Source organism: Falco punctatus (genome assembly GCF_963210335.1).
Source record: "Falco punctatus genome assembly, chromosome: Z".
Lineage (NCBI taxonomy): Eukaryota > Metazoa > Chordata > Aves > Falconiformes > Falconidae > Falco > Falco punctatus.
Window position 1 is genome coordinate 71,288,720 of NC_137586.1, and position 23,396 is coordinate 71,312,115.

The window sequence follows — 23,396 nt, forward strand, 5'->3', positions numbered from 1 at the left end:
GAGGCACTAGAGACATGTGCACGGCTGCAGAGCAACAATCTGACGGGCATCACAGAGACATGGTGGGATGACTCTTATGACTGGAATGTTGGGATGGAAGGTTACAAGCTCTTTAGGAAGGATGGGCAGGGGAAGAGAGGAGGGGGTGTCATCCTCTATGTAAGCAACCAGCTGGACTGCATGGAGCTCTGCCTGAGGATGGATGGGGAGCCAACTGAGAGTTTATGGGTCAGGTTTAAAAGGAGGACAGGGACAGGTGACATAGTGGAGGTCTGCTGCAGGCCACTCGACCAGGAAGATGGAACAGATGAAGCCCCCTGTAGGCAGAGAGGAGCTGCCTCATGTTCACAAGCCCTGGTCTTCATGGGGGACTTCAGCCACCCCAAGATCTGTTGGAGGGACAACGCAGCAGGGCATAGGTAATCCAGAAGGTTCTTGGAATGCATTGATGATAACTTCCTTTTCCAAGTGACAGAGGAGTCAATGAGGAGAGGTGCTGTGCTGGACCTTGTTCTCACCAACAAGGAGGGACTGATGGGGAGTGTGAAGCTTAAGGGCAGCCTTGGTTGCAGTGACCATGAAATGGTGGAGCTGAAGATCCTTAGGACAGTGAGGACGGCAGGAAGATTGCTGCCCTGGACTTCATGGTGTCTGCTTGGTAAAGTACTGTGGGATTGAGCCCTGGAGGGAAGATGTGCCCAAGAAAGCTGGTTAATGTTCAAGGATCACCTCCTTTAAGCTCTGGAGCAGTGAGTCCGACAAAGAAGAAGTTGGGCAAAAACTCTGGGGGACCTGCATCGTTGAACAAAGAGCTCTTGGACAATAAAACATAAAAAGGAAGCCTTCAGGGGGTGAAAGCAAGGACAGGTAGCCTGGGAAGAATACAGAGAAACCATCTGAGCAGCCAGGGAACAGGTTAGGAAAGCTAAAGCCCTGACAGACTTAAATCTGGCCAGGGACATTAAGGGCAACAAGAAAAGTCTCTATAGGTACATCAGTGATAAAAGGAAGACTAGAGAAAATGTGGGCTGTCTCTGGAAGGAAATGGGAGACCTGGTTACCTGGTATATGGAGAAGGCTGAGGTACTCAAATGACTTTTTTTGCCTTGGTGTTTGCCTGCAAATGCTCCAGCCACACTGCCTGAATCACAAAAGGCAAAGGCAGGGAGTGGGAGAGTGAAGAACCCACTGCAGGAGAAAATGAGGTTCAAGACCATCTGAGGAACATGGAGTTGCACAAGTCCATGGGACCTAATGAGATAGGTCCGCAAGTCCTGATGGAACTGGTGGATGAAGTGGCTAAGCCACTATCCATTGTATTTGGGAAGTTGTGTCAGTCTAGTAAAGTTCCCATGGACTGGAAAAGGGGAAACATAACCCTCATTTTTAAAAAGGGAAATAAGGAAGATCTGGGGAAACTAGAGGCCAGTTAGTCTCACCTCTGAGTCCAGCAAGAAAATGGAGGAGATCCTTCTGGAAACAATGTTAAGGCACATGGAAAATAAGGAGGTGACTCATGACAGCTCACACAGCTTCACTAAGGGCAAACTGTGCCTGACAAATTTGGTGGCCTTCTGTGACAGGTTACAGTGTTGACAGATGAGGGAAGAGAGACTGATGTCATCTACCTGGACTTGTGCGAAGCTTTTGGTACTGTTCTGCACAACATCCCTGTCTATAAAGTGGAGAGACATGGATTTGATGGGTGGACCACTTGATAAATAAGGAATAGGCTGGATGGTTGCACTCAAAAGAGATGTCCAAGTGGAGACTGGTGATGAATGGCCTTCCTCAGGTGTCCATATTGGGACCAGTGCTGTTCAGCATCTTTGTTGGTGACACGGACATTGGGATCGAGTGCACCCTTGTTTGCCGGTGACAGCAAGCTGAGTGGTGTGGTTAACATGCTGTAAGGGAAAGGATGCCATCCAGAGGGACCTTGACAGGCCTGGCAAGGAGCCCTGTGTGAACTTCATGAAGTTCAGAAAGGCCAAGTGCAAGGTCCTGCACCTGGGCTGGGGCAGCCCCCAGAATCGATACAGGCTGGGCTGAGAATGGATTGAGAGCAGCCCTGAGGAGAAGGACTTGCGGGTGCTGGTGGACAAAAAGCTCAATATGGCCCAACAATGTACACTTGCAGCCCAGAAAGTCAACCAAATCCTGGGCTGCATCAACATAAGCGTGGCCAGCAAGTAGGTTGAGGGAGGTGATTCTCACCCTCTACTTGGCTTTTGTGAGACCCCACCTGGAATACTGTGTGCAGCTCTGGGGACGCCAACATAAGAAGGACATGGACCTGTTGGAGCGAGTCCAGAGGAGGTCAGTGAGGATGGTCCGAGGGCTGGAGCACCTCTCCTGTGAGGACAGGCTGAGAGAGCTGGGATTGTTCAGCCTGGGAAAGTGAAAGCTCTGGGGAGACCTTATAGCAGCCTCCCAGTACCTAAAGGGGGCCTGCAAGAAAGCTGGAGAGGGACTTTTTACTAGGGCCTGTAGTGACGGGCTGAGGGGTAACGGTTCTAAACTAGATGACAGTAGATTTAATCAGGTATTAGGAAGAAACTCTTTACCGTGAGAGCGGTGAAGCACTGGCACAGGTTGCCCAGAGCAGCTGTGGATGCCCCATCCCTGGCAGTGTTCAAGGCCAGGCTGGATGGGGCTGGGAGCAACCTGGTCTAGTGGAAAGTGTCCCTGCCCATGGCAGGGGGGTTGGAACTAGGTGATCTTTAAGGTCCCTTCCAACGCAAACTGTTCTATGATTCTATGCTCCTTATTAGGAGTTAACACTGAATTCCAGACAGGAAATGTGAAAGTAATGTCTACAATAACTTCTTTTTTCTTTTATAAGATATAATTAACTTGTAAAAGCAAAGATTTTTTTGCAGAAAGCTAGCATAGGCAGTTTTTAAACACCTGTTCCCTATAAAGGCTTAGCTGACACCAGTTATCAATTAAGTTCACTTGGGTACCCCAAATTATCACCTAATGAGTGTATGGCTTTACAACCCCTCTTGTTTCTCCCTTTCAGAAAAAAACACTGTATCTTGAAATGTAAGTCACAATTGATAATAAAGCATGTATGAGTTAATAGTCATTCATGAAAGTACCTCCCCAGAAGAGCAGATGAAGGAAGTGAATATTTACACACTGTGTGGAAATGGGCTTTTGCTCATGGTATTGTCATTATCTAACCAAAATATGCTGTGATCCCGTGAAGAATTGATGTAATCTAGTAGGATCTGTAAGGCTGTGTCCAGTCATTCTGCTGAAGTCTGTGCTGACTCTTGGCTTTTCAGAAACTGAAATCCAAGTGCAGATTTTAGCAAAGAGAAGTACATCCACTGTAGGTATAGGTATGTAGATACAACCTGACATCATCTTGCGTTATGCACAGGGAAACCTCAAGTTCATGGGCTTCAGCTCAGCAACTTCCTTAAGCTGGGTGTGCAAAATTGGGCTATATTAATTCCCCACAGTAACTATATATTAAAAGCAGCAAATAAAAAAAAAAATAATTTCAGAATGAAATATGCTTGAATGTATTTTGCAGCCATCAAACATCACTATGATGTCAATGTAGTTGCAAAGTGTTTAACAAAACAGATTGATTAATGAGGTTGTTGGGAATTTAACATAGACTATGTATGAAATCGATCTTATGTTCCCTATACAACCAGATAAAAAGCTGAACTTTTACGCTGGTGACTGAAATTAGACTTACATTCAGGATTCAGAAATCCATTCTTTCCTCCTCATTTCTGTAAGATAGGAGCACATGAGAATAAAGTGGGTGGGCCTGATCTCTTTAGCTTGAAGTCTAATTTAGATGCTTAAAATTAGGCAGTTGTAAGTATCTTGGTTTTGTCAATAATAATACCATTCCATTAGGATTACAACATGCAGAATTCATTTTTGTCATTGTGCCCCGTCCCATCCCCCCCCTTGTATCCCCCCCAAGTGGGAAAGAATTTTGAGATATGTATTCCATTTAAACAAAGGAAAGACGTGGGACTGAGGTGGCTGTCCAGCCCTCAAACTTCTCAGGGGAGATGTTGAGATTCTTTTATCAGGTAATGGTAGCAGCACATTGAATTTTTCCTCTTTAGACTATTCCCTTTTTCTTCCCCAGTCCTGTATAGGCACAGGAATATTTTAATTCTTTTCCTTTTACATTCCAGTTCCAGACTTTCCATTTATGATAAACATATTTTAGGAATCAGATATGCTTAGAAATCTGTGGTGCAAAAAAATCCGTGTCAGAACTCATCCAGTCTCTAACACATAGGGAGCAGTATGAGATCGAAGGTATTCAAGGTCACTTGGGTAGCAGTTAAACTGAGGAAGGTGATGACTTGAAGCACTGCTTGGCTCACTGTATAAGAGAGAGAAAGGTGGGAGAGGAGTAGAAGAAATTTTAACATCTATGTCCATATGGTAAATATTTTCCAATTAATGTTATCTGCTTATGAATTTAAAGCAGATAGAACTGATACATATTGTGAACCAACAATATCCAACTGAAATCCATATTGCAGTTATTGAATATGCTGCAGTTATTAAATACACTATACAGAAAAATGGGGTTTATGTCCCCAGATATAGATGTAAGTGTACTTGCAAAATAACAATCAAGGCTGGGAATTTACTTTCTAGCTCAGAAGGTCTACCCATCATTATTTTTAAGTTTAAAGAGGTCCAAGTCATGTTAAATTCTTGTCTGTTTTGTAAATTAAATCTTTGTAGTGTGCAAAACTCTAGGAAGGTCCATCTTCCTTATGCATGCCTGTACCTTCTACTTTTTTCTGCATTAGTGAAGTAATGCAAAAGTAAAATCTATGCAGTATCCAAATGCAAGAATTTCAGGTCATAAAACAATTGGCATATTCCATGGAAAGACCAAAAAATGTTTTTATATAGTGCAAAGAGAGAATACAGAGGAGCAATATCCACTTTTTTCTGAAAGAGCTTACATTCTATAGAAGCAGTGAAACCAAGTGCCCCCTTCACTTGAGCTCTATATGTTTAACTTAGAGCACTGAATGCTTTTTAAAACAAGCCCCAGTTACCAATTTGAAAATTATTAAAATGTGGAAATTAAAAACCTATCAAAAAGGGGAAAATTATCAGACTCCTACAAAGAATCAAAAAATAGAAGATGTTACCTATTTATGATGTGTGATTTTTCATAAGACTGTCAAAAATTATAAGGCTTGTTCTCAGTTCCATTTGGACTGCTTCCCAGGAGCAGTGGCTGTATTGCTTATCTTTTAGGAAATTGGTGATTCTTTGGAAATACTTTTTCACACTGAAGGTAGTGCTTTTTAGGATCCATGTTTGAAAGGTGTTTCTTGCTTTTGATTGCTCTTCTGATAAGCATATCTCTAATTCTTCAATTTGCTGATGAATTCCATTTTGGAATATCTCAGTCTTGCTTATATTCCAAGCACCAACAGGAAGATTTTTGCTAAATAGTTGGAAGATCTGTTGGAGGAACTCATAGATGATCATTTTGACATTCTTCTGTGTGATATTGGTAATCTCCATGGGGAATCTGAAATCAGTTGTTTCGCTGAGGCATTGCTGAGAAAAACAGCCACCCATTTTGCACAAAAAGTTAATGTTGTGGTAATTCATTTTGAATCCCTGGAAAAGGCAAACTGGATGCGAGATTTGAATGTAACACAATGTAACACAAACTTGTAGCAAACTTCTCTGAACCAAGATGGTCATACTGATGAAATAGTCAGCACTACTTGCCTTGCTTTGTTGCAGATCTGTAAACTTGCAGTTTCTTGATTGTCTTGTCTGTGTTCACATGCTTCTTCTTCATGTCTGAATTTATTTCCTCTGTATGACATGCTATGTATTACTCATTTTGTAGGAATTGCATTTTTATCAACTGCCAAGGTTTGTTTATTTCAAACAGTTGCAAAGGTTTCTTATTTCTGCTTTGACTGTATTTAATTGAAAGAAGTGTGAGTGAGTCAATCTGATCAGTCAGAGGACATGGACAGAATAGCAGGTTAGAATCTGGTAAGGACATTCCATCTTCTCATATTCTTACTGGAACAGGCAGTCTTGAGATTTTATTTATATGCTTAAGTTGACAAAGACTGTGAAAAGAATCACATCCTCAGCTAACAGGTATGCACTTTAAGTAAGATGTAATTTTATTGATTTAAAAACAAATGTCTTTTCCAGTAGGATGGATTGGTTTTTGTTTGTGGAGTGGCTTAAATTTTATTAGCAAAATAACCCTGTTGTTGACACAAGCATTGACTCACTAGGGGCATACATTGCTATCACTATGTTGGCAAAAAAGGGAGTATATACAATTCTTAAGACACATGCCTTGTCTCCAAAATCTATGATAGTTTGCCACTCAGAGAGGCTTTCTTTTACTTCATCACTTGATGAATCAGCCTAAATTTTTAGAACTGTAAAGAAAAGCTTGCTTTTATGTAACAAAGAGGAATTCCTTACAGTTCAGAGTAAGTAAACTTGTGTTCTGAAGCTTCCTCCTGTGTGAAGGCAAGCTCTCAAGGAGACTGAGTTACTTGCGTTGGTAGCAAAATGTCCTGTCTTTAGGACCACCCTGATCAGTGTAATGCCAGAACATGTCTCCCAGTATCTGGCCAGTGTACTCTGAATATCACGTCTTTGGGGTAGCTTGTAGTAGGACTGCAGGTAGCTACCAGCATGTTAATTATAAGTTCCCAAAACAGTCGCAGCCTTTTGTGATGACAGTTCTGAGGTAGTGCTACATAAGCACTGTGGCTTGAAATTAAAGTGCTTGGTTGGTTCCTGAATATACATAACAAAGTGCCATGTTTCTGGGTACTGCTGGCTTCTCAGCCCTTTCGACTGGTTCCTGTAGTCACAATATGAGAACTCGCTGGTGATTGAAGGCTGGGTTACAAGGCGTTCTTTTCTTGTGGGAATGTTCAAAGATTGCTAAATCTATATGTGAACAAAAGTGATTTGGTCACTGAAGTGTACAGCTTAGAAAACCAGGGGACATGCCCTTAATGTAATTCAGCCCTCATGATTACAGGGATATTTGAAAAAGAATGGAAGATGTTGAAGCTTAGGAATGTTCGATGTAAGCAGCAAAGGAACTCTTGGATGCTCTTAAGATTAGAAACTATTTTGTTCTTAAAAAAATTCCTATTGATGCTTGGGAAGACCTGTTACAATGTGACAGACTGAAAGATTGCTATGGATAAGCAGTTTCTTTAGCAAGCAATGGGATGACTTCAGCAGTTATACAGCAGGACGTTACTAATATATTAATGCTCCTGTGATTATTATTCTTGTTTTGCTACTGCTGATGCTAATGCTATAGTAATATTGTGGTATTGTCATGGATGATCTACACACAGAGATCTTCAGAGAAGTTAATTTATGAATGAAATTGCTGGGAGAATGGTTTAATGTTTGAAAGACTGGACTGAGAATCAAGAGGTCTGTGTTAGATTTAATGCATGGATTTGCCACATATATCTTTTGGTGAGGCATTGAATTACTTCCTCTTTCAGTTCTTAGGTTTTTTTAAAGGCAGGATTATTAGGTTTCCCTGGCTTTTTGTTTGCTATATCTGTTTGTATTCCTTAACACATGTAAGTTATGTATGACTTGTAGTGTGTAAGGGATCTAAACTTAGTTGGAGGTGTTGCCTTTGTTGTATATTTTTTAATTTTTTTTTAAATCTGTGCTCATATCAAAATGATTTAAACTAAACTGTTATTAGCATGTAGTGTTAACATGTAGTGTTAAGAAGATCAGAATAGCTAGTTGAAATTTAGTGTAATAAAAAGTTACTGGAGCCTGTAGAAGAAGGATAACTATGAGTTCTCCTGAAATTACATTTGTTACAAAAGTTCCCAGGGCATACAATGCATTTACTAGTGATTACACACAGTTTGAAGCAGCAGCAAATACATTTCTCAGACATTTTTTATATTGATACAAAGTTAGTGTTAAAAAAAGCAGTAGAACATTTCTTTTTTAACTCAGGAGGCTGTAGTGTCATAAAATTCTGGTTTTAATAGATTAGATTGAGCAGAATAAAAATAAGTAGCAGATTGAATCAGACACTGATGCATGGCTGGAGTGCATAGTGAGAAATTAGCAGAAATGGGTGCATTCAAGGCATCATATGAGAATGAATCACATCAGCTTCATGTCTAGGTTACAGCTAGGTAATTGCATTAATAATGTGGGGTTTTTTATCAGAAAGATCAGAGTCTGTTCCAAAAGCTTCACCATTGGGAACATGGTTTTAATGTCTGGCCATGGTTCTGATAGTTTAGTCCAGAATTAAATGCTAATTTACCTCACCTTTAACTTGGCTCACTTTGCAGTAAAGATCTCAGGACAAAATTTCAATTTGGTGTACATATGCATGGTTCTGTTGCATTAAATGGAAAAACATTGATTCAAAGCAGGCGAGGACCTGTCCTTTCGTCTACTAAAGTGACATGAACAGCTTAGTCCTGCATGGCAAAGCTGGATATGATTCACTATTAAACAGTTTTATTCTGTTTGTACGCTGGAGAGCAGAGTCACATCCCCAGTCATTCCTTGTTTTCCTTCCATTATGATTTCATAAGTGATCCATGACCTATTTGGATGATGGGGAAAAAATACTAAAATTTCAAGGGGAGATTAAGCAATAATTAAGAATCATTTAGCTGCTGTTGGAGAAATGGGAAAAATTTTCTTTTCTCAAAAAAAGGGAGAAAAAAAAAAGAAAAGTCAATAAGGGGAAGGCTGCTCACAGTCACTTCTAGATGGGATGATTGTATGTGGTGAAGGAGACAGCATCTTCATTGTGGAAGAACCTTTTGAATGATTAGGAATCAAAAGACCTGTTGGCTTTGTGCTGCTTATCTAGGGACAAGTAAGGATGATTGCTTCCTGGGGAAGTCGAATTGTCTCTGCACAATATTGTAACTCCCCTGCTTTGAGGACATCTGCTTTACCCAAATGAAGAGTACTATCTTCTAAGTTAAAACTCTCCTTCCTTGAAAACACAGAGAGGAAGAATAGATATACGTGTTCTACCTTCTGCTGCAAACCATCTTCCCTGAGACCAATCTCCTCACACTGACCCTTTCTTAATGCATTACTGACTGTTCCTGCAAAAATGGAAATACTTTCCCTGTGGGAATGAGAAGAATGGTTTGAATCAGCAGGAGGTATGAATCTATGCTTTTGATTCAGTGCTTCATGTTTTTCTAAGCTTTGCATTGCATTCTTTCCTCTTTAACACCTCCTTGGAGTTTGTTCAAGGGACCTAGAATCACTGAAGAACCATTTTTTCTCTGGTGAGGTAGAATTATTTTGTTTTAAAATAATAATAATTAAAAATATAGTTCCATTACAGATGTTGTCTGTTACAACAGTGAGAAGTTGTTGAAGTGAGAGCTTCAAAATATCTTCTTTTTGTACTCACACTGGCTGTTGTGCTTCAGTGAAGGCTGAAGAACGTTTCTTGGACTGTGGATCCCATTTTGTGCCAAAGCAGCCGAGGGCATGAAAGTTTTGTGGCTCAGGTGGGACCCGAAAACAGAATTCTGAGGTTAAATCTGAAGCAACAGCTCTAGTACAAAGGTCTAAGAGTCAACTGGATGGAACTGAGATCCCAGATCTGAATTCACCTAGGAGATATGGGGGCTCAGTGTCTTTTCATTTTCCTGTATTTTAACTACATCATTACAAGACAGAAATACTGTTACAACGTGCCTTGGAAGTGTTACAAAGCTTTACCCAGGCTCTGTGTCAAGGTTGTCTAGTGGAAGTATTGTGACATGACTGAGGCCTGATAAATGCAAAGCAGTTCTGAATCCAGATGACCTCAGAATCTCAGATTTCTGAGAGAGACACTACTTCTGGATTGTCTTTGTTTCACTCAGTATTGCCCAGTTTCCTTGCTTAAAAAGTGATGGTGACAAAATCTGTTGGTTTAAATGATAAAATATGGTGTGCACCCCACACTGTAATGCAGAGAAACACTGGCAGGTAGGGGAGCCTGAAAAACACTAACCCCAGCTGCTTCCATCACAGGTCATAGCCCAACAAACCCCCACCTCCATAAACCCAGAGGAGTGCAGGGGCACAGTGGCAAGCAGGACCCCAAATTAAAGACTCAGAGGAAGGCCCCCTTCCAGGATTGTCCTGGGGGAGCCTCACTGCCATGGCTTGGGAGAGAAACATCCAGATGAGTCAGTGCTGGACCACCTTACAAACTTCCTTGGGGTTTGTCCTGGTTTCAGCAGGGATAGAGTTAATTTTCTTCTTGAGTAGCTGGTGCAGTGCTGGGTTTTGGATGTGGTGTGAGAGCAGTGTTAGTAACACACTAATGTCTTTAGTTGTTGCCGGGGGATGTTTATACTAAGTCGAGGACTTTTCACTTTCTCAGGCCCTGCCAGTGAGAGGGCTGGAGGGGGTACAGGAAACTGGGAGGGGACACAGCCAGGGCAGGTGACCTGAGCTGGCCAAGAGGTGTTCCATACATGGGACATCACACTCAGTATATAAACTGGGGGGGGGGGGGGGGCTGGCCAGGTCCTGGGATCGCTGCTGGGGGCCTGGCAGGGCATGGATCAGTGGGTGGTGAGCAGTTGGGTTGTGCATCACTTGGGCTTTATGTCTCCCTTCCCTTTGGATTTTATTCCTTTCCCTTCTTCCTTGTCATTATAATTGTTGTTGTTGTTATTATTATTATTATTTATTTTATTTTAGTTCAATTATTAAATTATTTTTACCTTAACCCTCGAGTTTTACATTCCTGTCTGATTTTCCTACCCATCTCTCTGGGGATGGGGGAGTGGGTGAGCAGCTGTGTGGTACTTAGGTACTGTCTGCAGTTAAAACAGAACAGGGTTGCTGCCTAGAGGTAGGGGATACATTATGGGATGCACAGGAAAAGCATTTCAGGATTTTGTAGGACCTGTTATGGGGTGCTTAGGGGAAGAACCAAAGGCAGAGAAAAGGATGGATCTGGGCATTTTGGGAAGGAACAAGCATCTGAAAATAGACCAATGAAGGGATAAAAAGGTCTGGTCATGTATAAACAGCAGCTGTTTATATTTCTCTGGTCTACATTTCTTTGGTCATGTCCTGTGCCTGAACATCAGTATGTCCTGTGTTCTTAATAAACTCCACTTCTAAGTATTTTCCTTGGTGAGGGACTGTATTCTGTAGAGGTGTGTGAGTATGGGGTCTAAGTACTAGCATCTAGAGTCACACCACAGGTTGGAAGACCCATGTGTCTTTGGTACCAGCAACAGGAGGGACCAGAATAAGTGAATTTATGTGCCAGCAGCTGGACTGGGATGAGGGGTCAGAGAACTGTGTGTCTGCTGTGTCAGTGACTGCAGCAAGTGAGGGTATGTGATAGAGCATGTGAGTGCTGGAGAGTGTCAATCTAGACTATCCAGTGAGTGGTTAGTGTGATCTGAGGGCCATGTCCGTCTCTGCCTCTGAGGATGACACCACAGAACGGTCTGGATATTTGGGGGAACCAAGGCAGACTTGGTCATCTGCTGTGGAGATGTTTGTATGTGTGTGCGCACACATGTGCGAGGGAGTCTGTTCCAGCAAGTGAAGTGGCGCTGAAGACCTGGTGGCCCATAAGTCCAGGTGTCAGGATCCAGAGACAGCTACAGGGCAGATGTGTCTGAGCCCAGCTGCTGGAGGGATTCACTTTGTACATGTGTACACATATGTATCCCCACCAGCAGACCTTGCCCTGCTCAGCAAGAGAGGGTAACAGGAGGAAGCTGTTGGTATTCATGTGACTGTTCTGTGTGTCTGCCTGTGTCTATCTGGCTATGTGTGTGTGTATATACGTGCCACACGTATTTGTGTGTATGCCTATTGGGAATGCATGCTCAGCCTCACTTCTGGCTGGAGCTGGGGGTGTGGAACTGCAGCGTTGCCTCTGCTGTGCTGCTGGATTCTGCCTACCCTAACAAATTATGGTCATTTTCTCTCAGCCAGGGACCAGCAATCCCAGTAGGAAATCCAGAGTCTCATCTAAGTGCTTATAAAGTACCCATCTTGCCTCATGCATGTTATTGAGGTCTGTACAAGTAAAGGAGCACTTGCAGGGTTAAGAAGAAAAGATTGATCTTTACTGAGTGTCTTGCTATGGGGAAAGTGTAGAGGACAGTCTATCAGAAAAACAGAGGTGAAATATCCTAGAAAGGCTGTTTAGCTTTTCAAGGGAATTTCCATCTGGCTGCATTGTCAGCCTGTGTTAGATTTTTTTGACTCTAGTGTTCTCATCGGCTTGCAATCAATTGTAATAAAGTTAGACTAGCATTATTGTTCATCCATCTGTAAAAAGGTCATCTTGGCAGCCAATAAAACAGCAGTCATGAAAGCATCTCCATAGTGACAGGAGATACAAGGTTCCTGATGTTTTCTCATTTGTACTGGTCAGTGCTGGTCTTGTTAAAATTGTGTGTAGTAAAGTGAGAAACCAAAATGCCAGACTAGATTCCAGGAGAGGGACTCACTTGGGTTTCCTGCTGAGCAGCATTTCTTTCTGGAAAGAGAGCAAACATCACTACATTTCTTCTCTCAGATGTGAAGAACCCTTAAGCCTGAATCACATAATCCAATAACCATGATAGGGAAAGCTCCACCCAGCCAACTTGTTTACTCCCAACTGCAGAGGAAATACTTCATGCGGCTTGTGTTTTTAGAGATCCTTGTCAGTCAAATTACTCTTGGGGTCAAGCCTCTAATAGGGCACAGATGATGTCAAACTTAGGGTGAAGTTCTACCACACACATCCAAATTGATCTAATAGTTAGCTCCTACCCAAAGAGCTCGTTCTGTTTCTCTCCTGTTTGGCCTTAGGACTGTTTCAGCTTGGGAAACTAATGTGATGGAAAAGCCAATCCCCTTCCCTTTGTCTAGGGAAGAACATGGCTATTAGCATGGGAACGGGACCTGCTTTCATCAGCAGGCAGCCTTCAGATCCACCTAAGAGGTATGTTTAGGCTTGGATGATCTGATCTTGCTGATTTCCCATGGTAAGGCCTCTGAGGAAAAATAAAATTCTCAGCCTTTAGAGCTAAGATGTTGATGATTTGATCAGATCTCTTTGCTTTCAGACCTTTTAAAAAGCAGATGTGTCACTACGAGGCTGGAAACCTGGTGTTTTAAGTTTAGGAGGACTGAGTTTAAGTACTGTGCTCTGTAGAAGGCAAACTGAAGGAGTTGTGTGGTCTTATCTTGAGATCCACAGAGGCAACCATTAGCTATATGGCAAAGTGTCTCAGCTCCTCATTTCTAGTGCTTGGCCTGTGATTGACTGCAGAATGTAGAACAGAGCAAAACCATTTGAAACAAAACTAATAAAAAGCTAAGAACCTTATCAATTTAACCTGAGATTTCCAACTGCTGTATGTGTGCTACAGACCTCTCTCTTACAGAGTTGATGCCAGAATCAAATCGATGTGTTGTATGTTAGCCTGTATTAGAGGCTATAAACCTGGATTCATATTATTCCCTCTTACAATATATGCATACAGTGATTCTGTAGACTATCCTTTATCAGCCTCATAATAACAGATAACAGGATTTCTGGTCACTTACATCGGGTGGAGGGTAACTACTGTTCTGATGTAATGAAAACTTCTTTGTGTTGCTGACATATCCTTTTTATTTCAGCATGGCAGTTTGCTTGTGAGAAATGTCTTGAAAAATGAATGCAGCATAAATGTAGGAAGACTGCTAACTCAGTAGTGATGCAGAATGGTCCAGATACATTGAGTAAAAGATTTAACTATATGTGCCCGGTGTGTTTATAATTTTTAAAATTTTATTTCATGAACTAATGAAGCCTAGTTTCTGACCTTTCACTCAATTCTCCAGCTCATGTTCTGTCAAAGCTTTCAAAAGGTAAGTCAGAGAACATAGTGCAAGTAATTTTCAATTCCACGTTGTGCTGAGTGATTAGGTTTTTCCTTAGTGAGGTCAGTAGGCTTGTTTTCATCCTTGTCCAGATGCTAATTTTATGAACTCTGGAGGATAGTATTTAGTCTGAGGTTTGAACTGCTTTCTCAAACATCATTGAAGCTGGATGATGATTTGGAAAGTTATTGTGGGAAGCCAAACAGACAGCTGGACTATGTAGCATCATGTTTCTACGAAATCAGTTGAGAAGTGTGAGAGAGAGATAATTACATCTTTTCCCTTAAAAAGTTGTTAAAAGTTAATACTACATTGATAGCATGTCTTTGGAATTAAGCATTATTGTCAAGTATAGTTGCAGTGGACTTGTTGTGAACATGTGAAATAAGGTGAGGACAGAGAGTACTGACGCCAACTTGGTTTGGCAACAGGAATAATAACCATGCCGGCTTCTGCTTGTTCTGCTTGTTGTTTTGTTTGTGTTTTGTTGTGCCCCCCCCCCCCCCCCCAATGTTAGTGTTTCAGATTAGCTTTGTTTCCTCTGGGTAGATGGTTACATCCTGAAAATGGTCATTAGCAGCAATTCTAAGAGCTTGCCTTGGATCATGTTAATGTCACAGGGACACTTGTCTCTATAGCTGAAGGATTATCAACTAACAAAGTTGTTGAAGGCTCTCACAAGCCTTGGGAAGAATGTGTGGTTACATAGGTTCCTGCAGTGGGGCAGATTCCAACTTGGGAACAGTTTGTATTTCTCCATGAAAATATGACTGTATCTGTTACCTGTCTGCCTTGTGCGTAGGGGTGTTTGGGGTACATCCATTCTCACACTAGATACTGCATAAGAAATAGTTCAGACTTCCTGCTTGAAGACTCCAAATGAACAGTGACATTAAATTAATTTGTTGTGTAGATGCTGACTCCAGAGTTAAGAACTATTTGTACTGTGTGTTTTGCAACTTGGGATTTTACCAAAGTCTGTGAAAGAGCTAAGTAAGTTTCCTAAGTCCTTTCTCAGTCTTTGCTCAATAAAAGATTGTTTGGACTAAATGGGAGGAGATTGCTTCTGGAATTAGTTAGTGAACTGGCACATGTGCCTTTTAATGCAGTGCAGTTAATAAGTGGTATAGGCTTTTAGTGCCAATGCTTTTTTTTGAAATTGCTCAGCACACACAACAGGCAACTGAGCAGGCTAGCACGTGACAGATCAGTGTTTTGGGCAGCATCTCAACACAGGAACCTTTGATGTGCCAAAACTATGAACCAGTTCACCGTAATACTTATTTCACAGTCTGTAGGAATGACAGCTTTAAAACCCTTAATAGGACGAAGAGTATAGGTTGCTGCATTTCGGTCTGGGCACTAGCATGTTAGGCGAAGAGAGGTACTATTGCAAGTGGCCACAACAGGTTCAGTACTATAAACTTACTCATCCCAGTTCCAGTGGTTGACACTGACCAAACAGCTACATCCTCACGCCAGAGGCCTAGTAGTCACCTTCTGTGAATGTTAATTCAGATTTGCTGTATGGATTTGGGTCAGTGTTTTATTGGAGTAAAATGTTGAATGCTGCAAGCAGAAAGCAGCTATGGGCCCCAAACTCCCACCTATTTCTAACAGTGAGGTTAGCAAGTTTCTGGAGAGATTGATGATTTCCTGAAAAACTAAAAATGGGCTCAGGGAATGAGTCCACTTTTAGTCCAGTACTCCTGTTGACTGGAAAAAAATCGCTTGACCTGGAGACCCTGAGAGCTGCAAGCTTTCCTAAAGCTTCTTTCCTAAATGCCACTGTTGCCTCTGTAGAGATTTATAGCAGAATCTTAGCACTAATGGGAGGAATTCAAACCAATAACAGTATTTTGTTGTCCAATGTTAAATTAAAGGGGCTAAAAGTTTTTTATTATGAGCACACCCTTGGGCTGCTGTTTATGTAGCAGGATTTATGTGCTGTGCAACACCTCTATACTGGAAGTATGAAGCAACTGAAATTTTTTTTGCAAGTCCCAAACCACAGCGTTAAAAGGCAAACCTGTGAGATACACAACTGTTTTGGCAGGTGTGTCAGTTTTGATTACCTGTGATGGTACATCAAGTTAAAAAAATAAACTAGAAATGTCCTGTAAGAAAAGCTCTTGCAGCAGTGGCATTACAGTTTATACCATGATAGCCTAAGGACAAGGGAAGAAATTAGTTTCATTCAGTAGATAGTTGAGAAAGTCACAGACAGGCTTTCGGATAGAGAAGAACAGAAGGATCCCACACAACACTCCTTTGCTTAAAATGTAAAAATGATCCTGGTTATCCTGCGTTTTTTACCTGAAACAAACTCTTCTGAAAGCCTCTTTTTGAAATAAAAGTCTTCTCTGCTACTGTGGGGTCAGTACCACACCTATTTTTTTGTTCACAATTTGGCCATTAGAAGAAGAGATGAAATGGGCTATCATTAAATTTATGAAATGGAAATTTTAACCCTTTTAATACCCGTCTGAGTTCAAAACAGGTTTCACTTTAACCTAGTACTGTATATAGCACTCTTCAAGACTGCTGAAGTGTTTTTATAACAACAGTGGAGTATAATCTTTTTTCAGACTGGATTAACCCTGGTGTAAATAGAGGAAGGTTTTGGTTTGTACTGCAGACAGGTGGTTTGGCAGGATAGCATTTGTGTAGGTCTGTAATTTAGCCACAGTCCAAAGTCCTCTTTCTTAACTCTTAGGAACGAAACTGAATAGGACCAATTTTTAGAAGACGATTTCCACTTAAACAGTGCTATTCTGTTAGTGATGATAGGTAAGAGGACAGACCAGTAAGTACATCATCTGAGAGGGATGAGAGGTGAGAGCAGTATTTGTAGTTACCTCTCTTCTCCTTTATTTATTTCTTCCTCTGCTGTGACAGCTAAAAAGTTGCCTTTATTTTTTACCAACATTTATGTCCCAGGCAACTAGGACAGCTGTAGGCCAGACTGTCTGGTTTTGGAACTTCAGTTAAAAAAATCTTTGATTTATCAGCTAGGCCCTCCACACTCCACATCAAAGGAAAACAAGTACTTGCATGATTCTCGTTACTAACAACACGTTTTCTGTCTACAAGCTACTTGTCTTGGCAAGGTGATGAAGAGAAGTAGCTTCCAGATAACCTGCATCAAATTTCTGTGGTGCTAAAGGAGTAAGGTTTTCCTTGCGCTATTTCCTATTTTTTTAAAATTAAACAGAATTTTGAGAAGTGAAGGGAGAGTGCTGTTCTGGCTTTATGGCGTTTTCTACCCATCTCATCTCCTTGTTTTGGGCCACCTTTACTTTGTAGAGGTGTTATTTCATCCCTAGAGTCCAGTTGTTAACTTGGTTAGTGGTTTGTGGTTTGTTTCTGTTTGTCTCCTGTAGCTTATGCAGGAGCTTCATTTAAAATGTTTCACAGGAAGGGTGTTGACAACTGTTGTGTACTAAGCAACTGATAATTATATGGTGCAGCTGTTCTCCCCAGCATGGGGTAAGAAGGAAGAGGAACTCCCAGTACTGAGTGCTTAGCACTGACATTCTTTTTTCTGAATAGAATTTGGGCTGAAGGATTAAAACTTTGCATCTCTGTAAAGACAGCTGGGATGGATACTCACATAGACATTTGGATCTTGAGCAGAAGAGATCAATGGTAAGCTGTTTTTACAGGGTTTAATTTCTTGTAAGGAATGTCCTTGGGAGTAAATATATATAATAAATATATTTAATATATAATAATAAATATATTATATATAATAAATAAATATAATGCGTAACATTTCTAATGAAGTCTTGAACAAAGCAATTGCCAGAATTAAAGTTGGGGTTTTTTTTCCTTAATTTTATTGTGGTTGTCAGCACCAAAACTGTTATTAGCAAGTGGAAGTCTGATTTCTTCCTTCAACATGATAGTGATAGTTCAGCTTGGAGGAGATGCATTCTGTTCCCCTGTTCCAAAGGACTCAGTTCCAGAAAACCATTCACTGTGGTAGAATCTAAACCTACACACAGGTTGAAGGTGTATGGAAACCACTTGGGTAAGGTCAGACATACAGAGGCCTTTACTCTAGATGCCCCAAGGTAAATGAGTAACTGTTCTCTGTTAATCACAGACTGATGGACAGATGTGCTATGTTGGAAAGAGGCACAGGAATGGGAGAGAAGATGCTGAGCCTTGGAATCTTAAGGGGTTTGCATTTTCTCTCATCAAGTGCACCTTGATACCATTTTTATTTTTCCTCCTCAGAACTTACTGTTTTCAGACAGCGACCTTAGGCAACACCGTATAAATCTCTTCAGTTTAAAACATTGCTGTTCCTTTGGAAAGTGATACAGTTTCCAGAGCTAAGAAACAAGGTAGTGAAGAAGAGGTGATTATCAAGCATGATAGGATGAAGGACTAGAGTACATGCAGGAGACAAAAGTAACTCATAAAGTAAATCAAATTCATCCTCTGATTTTCCATCTGTTCCCAGAAAATCTAATGAGTCATGTCCATACTTCTTCCAATAACTTGAGCTGGCTCCTTCCACTTCTACTATTTTCTGCACTGCTTGCATGTTGAACATGATAGTTTAATAATTATGACCATGCCTATTCTAGTTTAATGATGCTGAGACTTTCAAGAGCACTGCAATTTCTTAGCAGGTCACAGAAAAAACTTCCTGAGAGATAAGATGCCAAGTTTGTGTTGTCTGTGTTTCTGACAGTCACATTCTAAAGTCCACATTTGTTTCATTTCCATTGTGAAGCTATTCGACCTGGAGGACTCTGTTATCCAGTGGAAGTTGGGACATGTGTTGTTTCATTGAGCAGGTTCAAGCTGAGTTAAACAAAGGTGCCAAAGTCTGCTTCAAGAGCATGTTTAGAGTCTGGATTCATGAACAGATGGCAACTCTGAATGAGGCAACTGTGGTTTTCTTCCTTGGTCTGCTATTGGCCTGCTGTGTGACCTTGGACAAATGACTTGCTCTTACCTTTCTTGCTTTTACCTGATGTTCCCAAAGCAGCCAAGGAGACAAATATTTTACACAAGAGACAGTGGGATTTGTTTTGGTAAGAATTTTGTGGCTATATCGTACAGCAGAGAGAAGGGCCATTTGAAAATCAGGTCTTTCACTGTTATAATAAAGTAGCCTTTATAATTGGATTTCTTTTTGGTATATTAGACTGATAAAGACACCAAACATAATTTAATTACTTTAATGCCCTTTAAAGTATTATAAAGAAGGAAAATTCTTCTTGGGTTGTACAGCTCATTATCCTTGCAGGTGTAAGCTTCTTACCTCATAGCTTTTTCTAGTGCTTTGAGCTAGCAATTTACTGGTTTCTGCAGTGTCACCAAATGTGGCTGATTTCAGGGGCAGTGTGCTTCCATTGTGTATGCAGGAGTCGAAGGAGTCCTAACATGTAATGTAAAGCATGTAGAATACTGATGGCATTCCACTGTAATCCCTAAAGAAAATCTTGATTTGACACTATCTTTAAGGTACCTTGTCTTGCAACAAAAATGCTTAGGCTGAAAAGCTCTCTGCTAAAGCATCTTGTCCCTTGTGATGGAGGAAAAGAATAGAATGAGCTGCTAAAGAACATGGTGGATCTCTGTAGTACACACCACAAGGGATGCATGTTTTAACTCCTTTAGTGTCCTGAGAGCAGAATAATTTAGGAAAACCAAATTTATACTTGCAGAATCCTTGGGAATTTTGCATTCCATCCTGACTGCATATCTAGGCAGCTTTTCTCTCTTCTGTGAGGGATTTGGAGGAGGCAGAGCTTTGCTTCTGCTTTTTGCTTTAGACAATCTTGGGTCCTGCTGTGTGCTGCTTTACAAGATAAAATCATCCAAATGCAAGTGCCAGGTCACTTTCTTAGGCAGAATTGCAGATAAAGTTATTAATGATCCATCTTTTACCAGTAAAACTGGAGCATGAGCTGGGAAAAGCCCGCGTAATCCAGCCCTCCCATTCAAACAGATAGGTTTGCTGTGGAGCCAGTCTCCAAAATTCTCATGGCTGGCTGCTTTCTATCAAGACACTCTGCAGAATCCTCGTGGGATGATGGATGAGAGTCTGCTACAATGACCTCATTAACTGATGCCCACTTTTCCAGATACTATCTTCTGCATCATACTGTAAACTAACATGGTAACAAAACAGAATTTACTGTATAAAAAAAAGCCTGGAGAGAGAGCTGTGCCAGTCATCACTAATATAGTTTCTGCTTTTCAAAATCTGGCATAATGCTGTTCTCATCTAGGAACTACTTAGGATTAAAAATGGACCATAGCTTGAGATCTTTTAAGGGAAATTGAGGTGGGTATAAGGAGTTCATTTATGCTGTAGTAGAAAGCTTCACAGGATAATAGGGAGTACATATGATTTATTAGATAAAGAGTTTAGCCTTGAGAATCTGAATTGAACTGGTTACAGCCTTTTAATGTAAAGCCTAGTGCCTCATGGCAAGCTATTCAATGCAATGAAAATAAAATATGGTGACTGGAAGGAGACTGTATGTGTAAGGGTGTGGGTGGAGGCCATGTAAGACCATTTGAATTTATCTGTCATTTGCCTTGGATAGGTAAGATCAAGAATAGCTTCTGGGAAACTAGCAAGGAGGAATGGGAAAGACATGGTAGTTTCTGGTGGTTTTCAGCAGGGCCCATTGTTCGATACATTGTAACAGCATTGTGTAAAAATTGTTTCGAATTCTCACCAGCATGTTTGCACTCAATGTTGAGTTTCAGGTGCTACATACTGTCACGGTCCTCAGTGGACTCGTGATGGTTCGTTAACTATGATCTCGAAGTGCAAAAATCAAGGTGACCGCGCCAAGGGGTTATGCTTCAATTAAACAGCACAATTTTATTGTTTGCCCGTAAAGCAGCTTGCGATAGGTAGAAAGACAGAAAGTGAATAAAAGGTAAAGTAAAAAAGGAAAAGGAAAGAGGATTATAGCTACCACCATGGGTCCAAGGAATCCCTATGGTCCCAGGTCCAGGCAGCGTCCCACCGGTCCTTCCGATCGTTGTGATCCTTGGTGGGGAAGATCTCCAAAGTTCAGTCGCTAAGGAGCCGTCTCTTATGCCAAGCAACACACCTCGCTCCTCCTCTGGCCCATGGATTGTTGCCAGTCTCCGCCTTCTCGAGCCAGGTTACCAGCATGTCCAAAGAGGAGTGAGTGCCTGAGGTGTGGTTTGCCTTAGAGGCGGGTGGCTTCAGACCAGGAGGTGTGGTTTTGTATTATAATGATATTAGAGTGAAGAAAGTTCACCTGAAGTTCAAGTTTTCTGGTTCGTTGCTATGACAGTGGTTGTGATCCATCTTCTGGACAGCGGTTATGCGGCCTTATCGTATTGTTCCTTTCAGTCCCAGGTAGCAGGGAGTGGCACAGTACTCCTCGTACCGTGCAGTTCTCCTTCCCAGGGTCTCTGTGTCTTGTGTCACCACATTCCATCGCCAGGTCACTGTTGGCAATGTTGAGACAATATCGTTCTCTTTGGACCAACTCTTACACGTACTTACTGAAGTCCAGGAGGGCTTTCTCTCTGCCATGCTTGTGGCTAACCCACTTGCATTTCTGAACTGTTAGTTATATCTTTGTGTACTCAGTCCATGGCAATGGAATTGCCTTGTGTTTAAGAGGAGTAAGTCTGGAAAGAATAACTTTGAAGTTTCAGTGTGTGTGTATGAGGACACCAGTGGCTGCATTAAAACCATAAGGCCCCTACTGGGATTTGATAGAAAGTGTCAGGGTTCGGGGTTTTTTTTGTTTGTCCTGTAGAATTTAAGTCATGTGTGTTTAAGAATCTTAGGTCTCATAATCTGTTGCAGCAATATCACCTGCCATGGGAGGCACTTCTATACTATTGTATTAAAATTCAGTAGACAAGTATTACTCTGTCTTTTTCATGAAGACCAATACAATATTTACATAATTAATCATTTCTGAAAACATCTTGCATGAGAAAATCACACATTTTCCTTAGATGTATTAATGAAACCCTGTGTAACATAGAAGCATTACTTTGCTTCTGTTGAGACAGTAGAAGAAAAATGGGCAAAGGAGCATGCCCATTATCTAATGAAGTGCTAGTGCTGCGAGTGTGAAGGGATGTTAAGGATGGGATCTGTAGCTTCTAGCTGTAAGACTTGCACATCTGGACACATTACCTTAGGCTACCTTTATTTTCAGAAGAGATAGATCAACATCTATAAGTTTGATACGTATGATATATTTCTGATATATGTCTAGGATGAGGTGAGTCATGCCATAGAAATATGTTTCTCTTCATTAACTATAATGGGAGTCTAGACAAGAGCCAAATGTGTCAAAATCTACAACAGAAATACTTACATTTGAACAAATGATTCCCTTCACAAAGATTTTAGTTGTAACCCCTCTGTATCTTGCCACTGTCCTACATCTCATACCAGAAGAAAAATACTCCCTGAGTTTATGTACTTTGCTTTGACAATAGCCCCCACAGCTTATCTGAAGGCTTTAACTTTTGCCATGTTCTCAGTCATGGCAGAGGCAGCTGCACTTTCTTCTGCTGGATTACTGTATGTATCTGCACTGGAGACACCAGTGTTCTGCATTATGGGAACACTGATTAGCTTGAGCTGGACCAGCATGCTGGCCAGTTTTCATGCTCTGAGGAATATAGTGTAGTAACACTTTGAGGAATGGTCTGGTCTGGTAACCACAAAGCCAGCACACTTCTGTGTTCTGAGTGTGCAGGGATGAAACATTGGTGCTGGCTAGGTCAGGTGGCTTAGGTGATCAGTAAGAAGTATGAAATTGTCTTTCTGGCTGAAATTGTGTTGTCCCTGTAAATCATACAGGCAAAATTTGTTCAGTTCTCAGCCCTTTCAGAATTTAGTCCATTTTAGGCAATGTCAGTCCAGAGGTATAGTTGCCTTACTCTCCCTTTTCCAGGTTTCCTACCCAGTAAGCTACTGATACATAACTCAGAGTTGCTGGTGTTGCTTGTTACGAACTTTGTTCATGCATTTATTTGATTTAATATGTGTGAGTGCTTATTATGCCATATAATCTGACATTTGGACCAGAAAGGTGGAGTTGCTGATTTGTGATTCGCAATTATTAGATTTCTAAGGTAGGGCCATTAATTGCTCTTAATACAGGCTTGTGCTCAGCAATGCATTATATTGTGTTGTTCATTTTGCCCTGTCACTTGTAGATTGTAGATTGTGGGGTTTAAATATGTCCTGATCACTCTGTTTATATTGCTGCAGTAACACTATCATGCATTATTATTAAATTTAGCACAATCTGTACTAGTTTAAATGATCAATGCTAAGCTTCTTTTTAGACAGGTTGATCTTGTTCTATTAGTTAAACTAAAGGAATGAATATACAATAGTCCAGTATATTTAATCTGATGTGAAAGCTGTTTTTCAAGCATGTCTGGGACTCTTAAATTTCAGGATTTATTTTCAAAAGCCC

The 23,396-nt window shown here is 41.1% G+C and overlaps 2 protein-coding genes across 3 annotated transcripts in view; one reads left to right on the forward strand and one right to left on the reverse strand.

Moving 5' to 3' along the window:
* Positions 1-23,396, forward strand: part of MOB3B (MOB kinase activator 3B) — a 106,559-nt gene that overhangs the window by 5,315 nt on the left and 77,848 nt on the right. The gene's annotated exons all lie outside the window — the stretch shown is intronic.
* On the reverse strand, positions 1,340-23,094 carry IFNK (interferon kappa). Its single transcript, XM_080372714.1, has one exon. It carries the CDS (start codon positions 5,725-5,727, stop codon positions 5,164-5,166), a length of 564 nt encoding a protein of 187 aa, XP_080228840.1. The 5' UTR covers positions 5,728-23,094; the 3' UTR covers positions 1,340-5,163.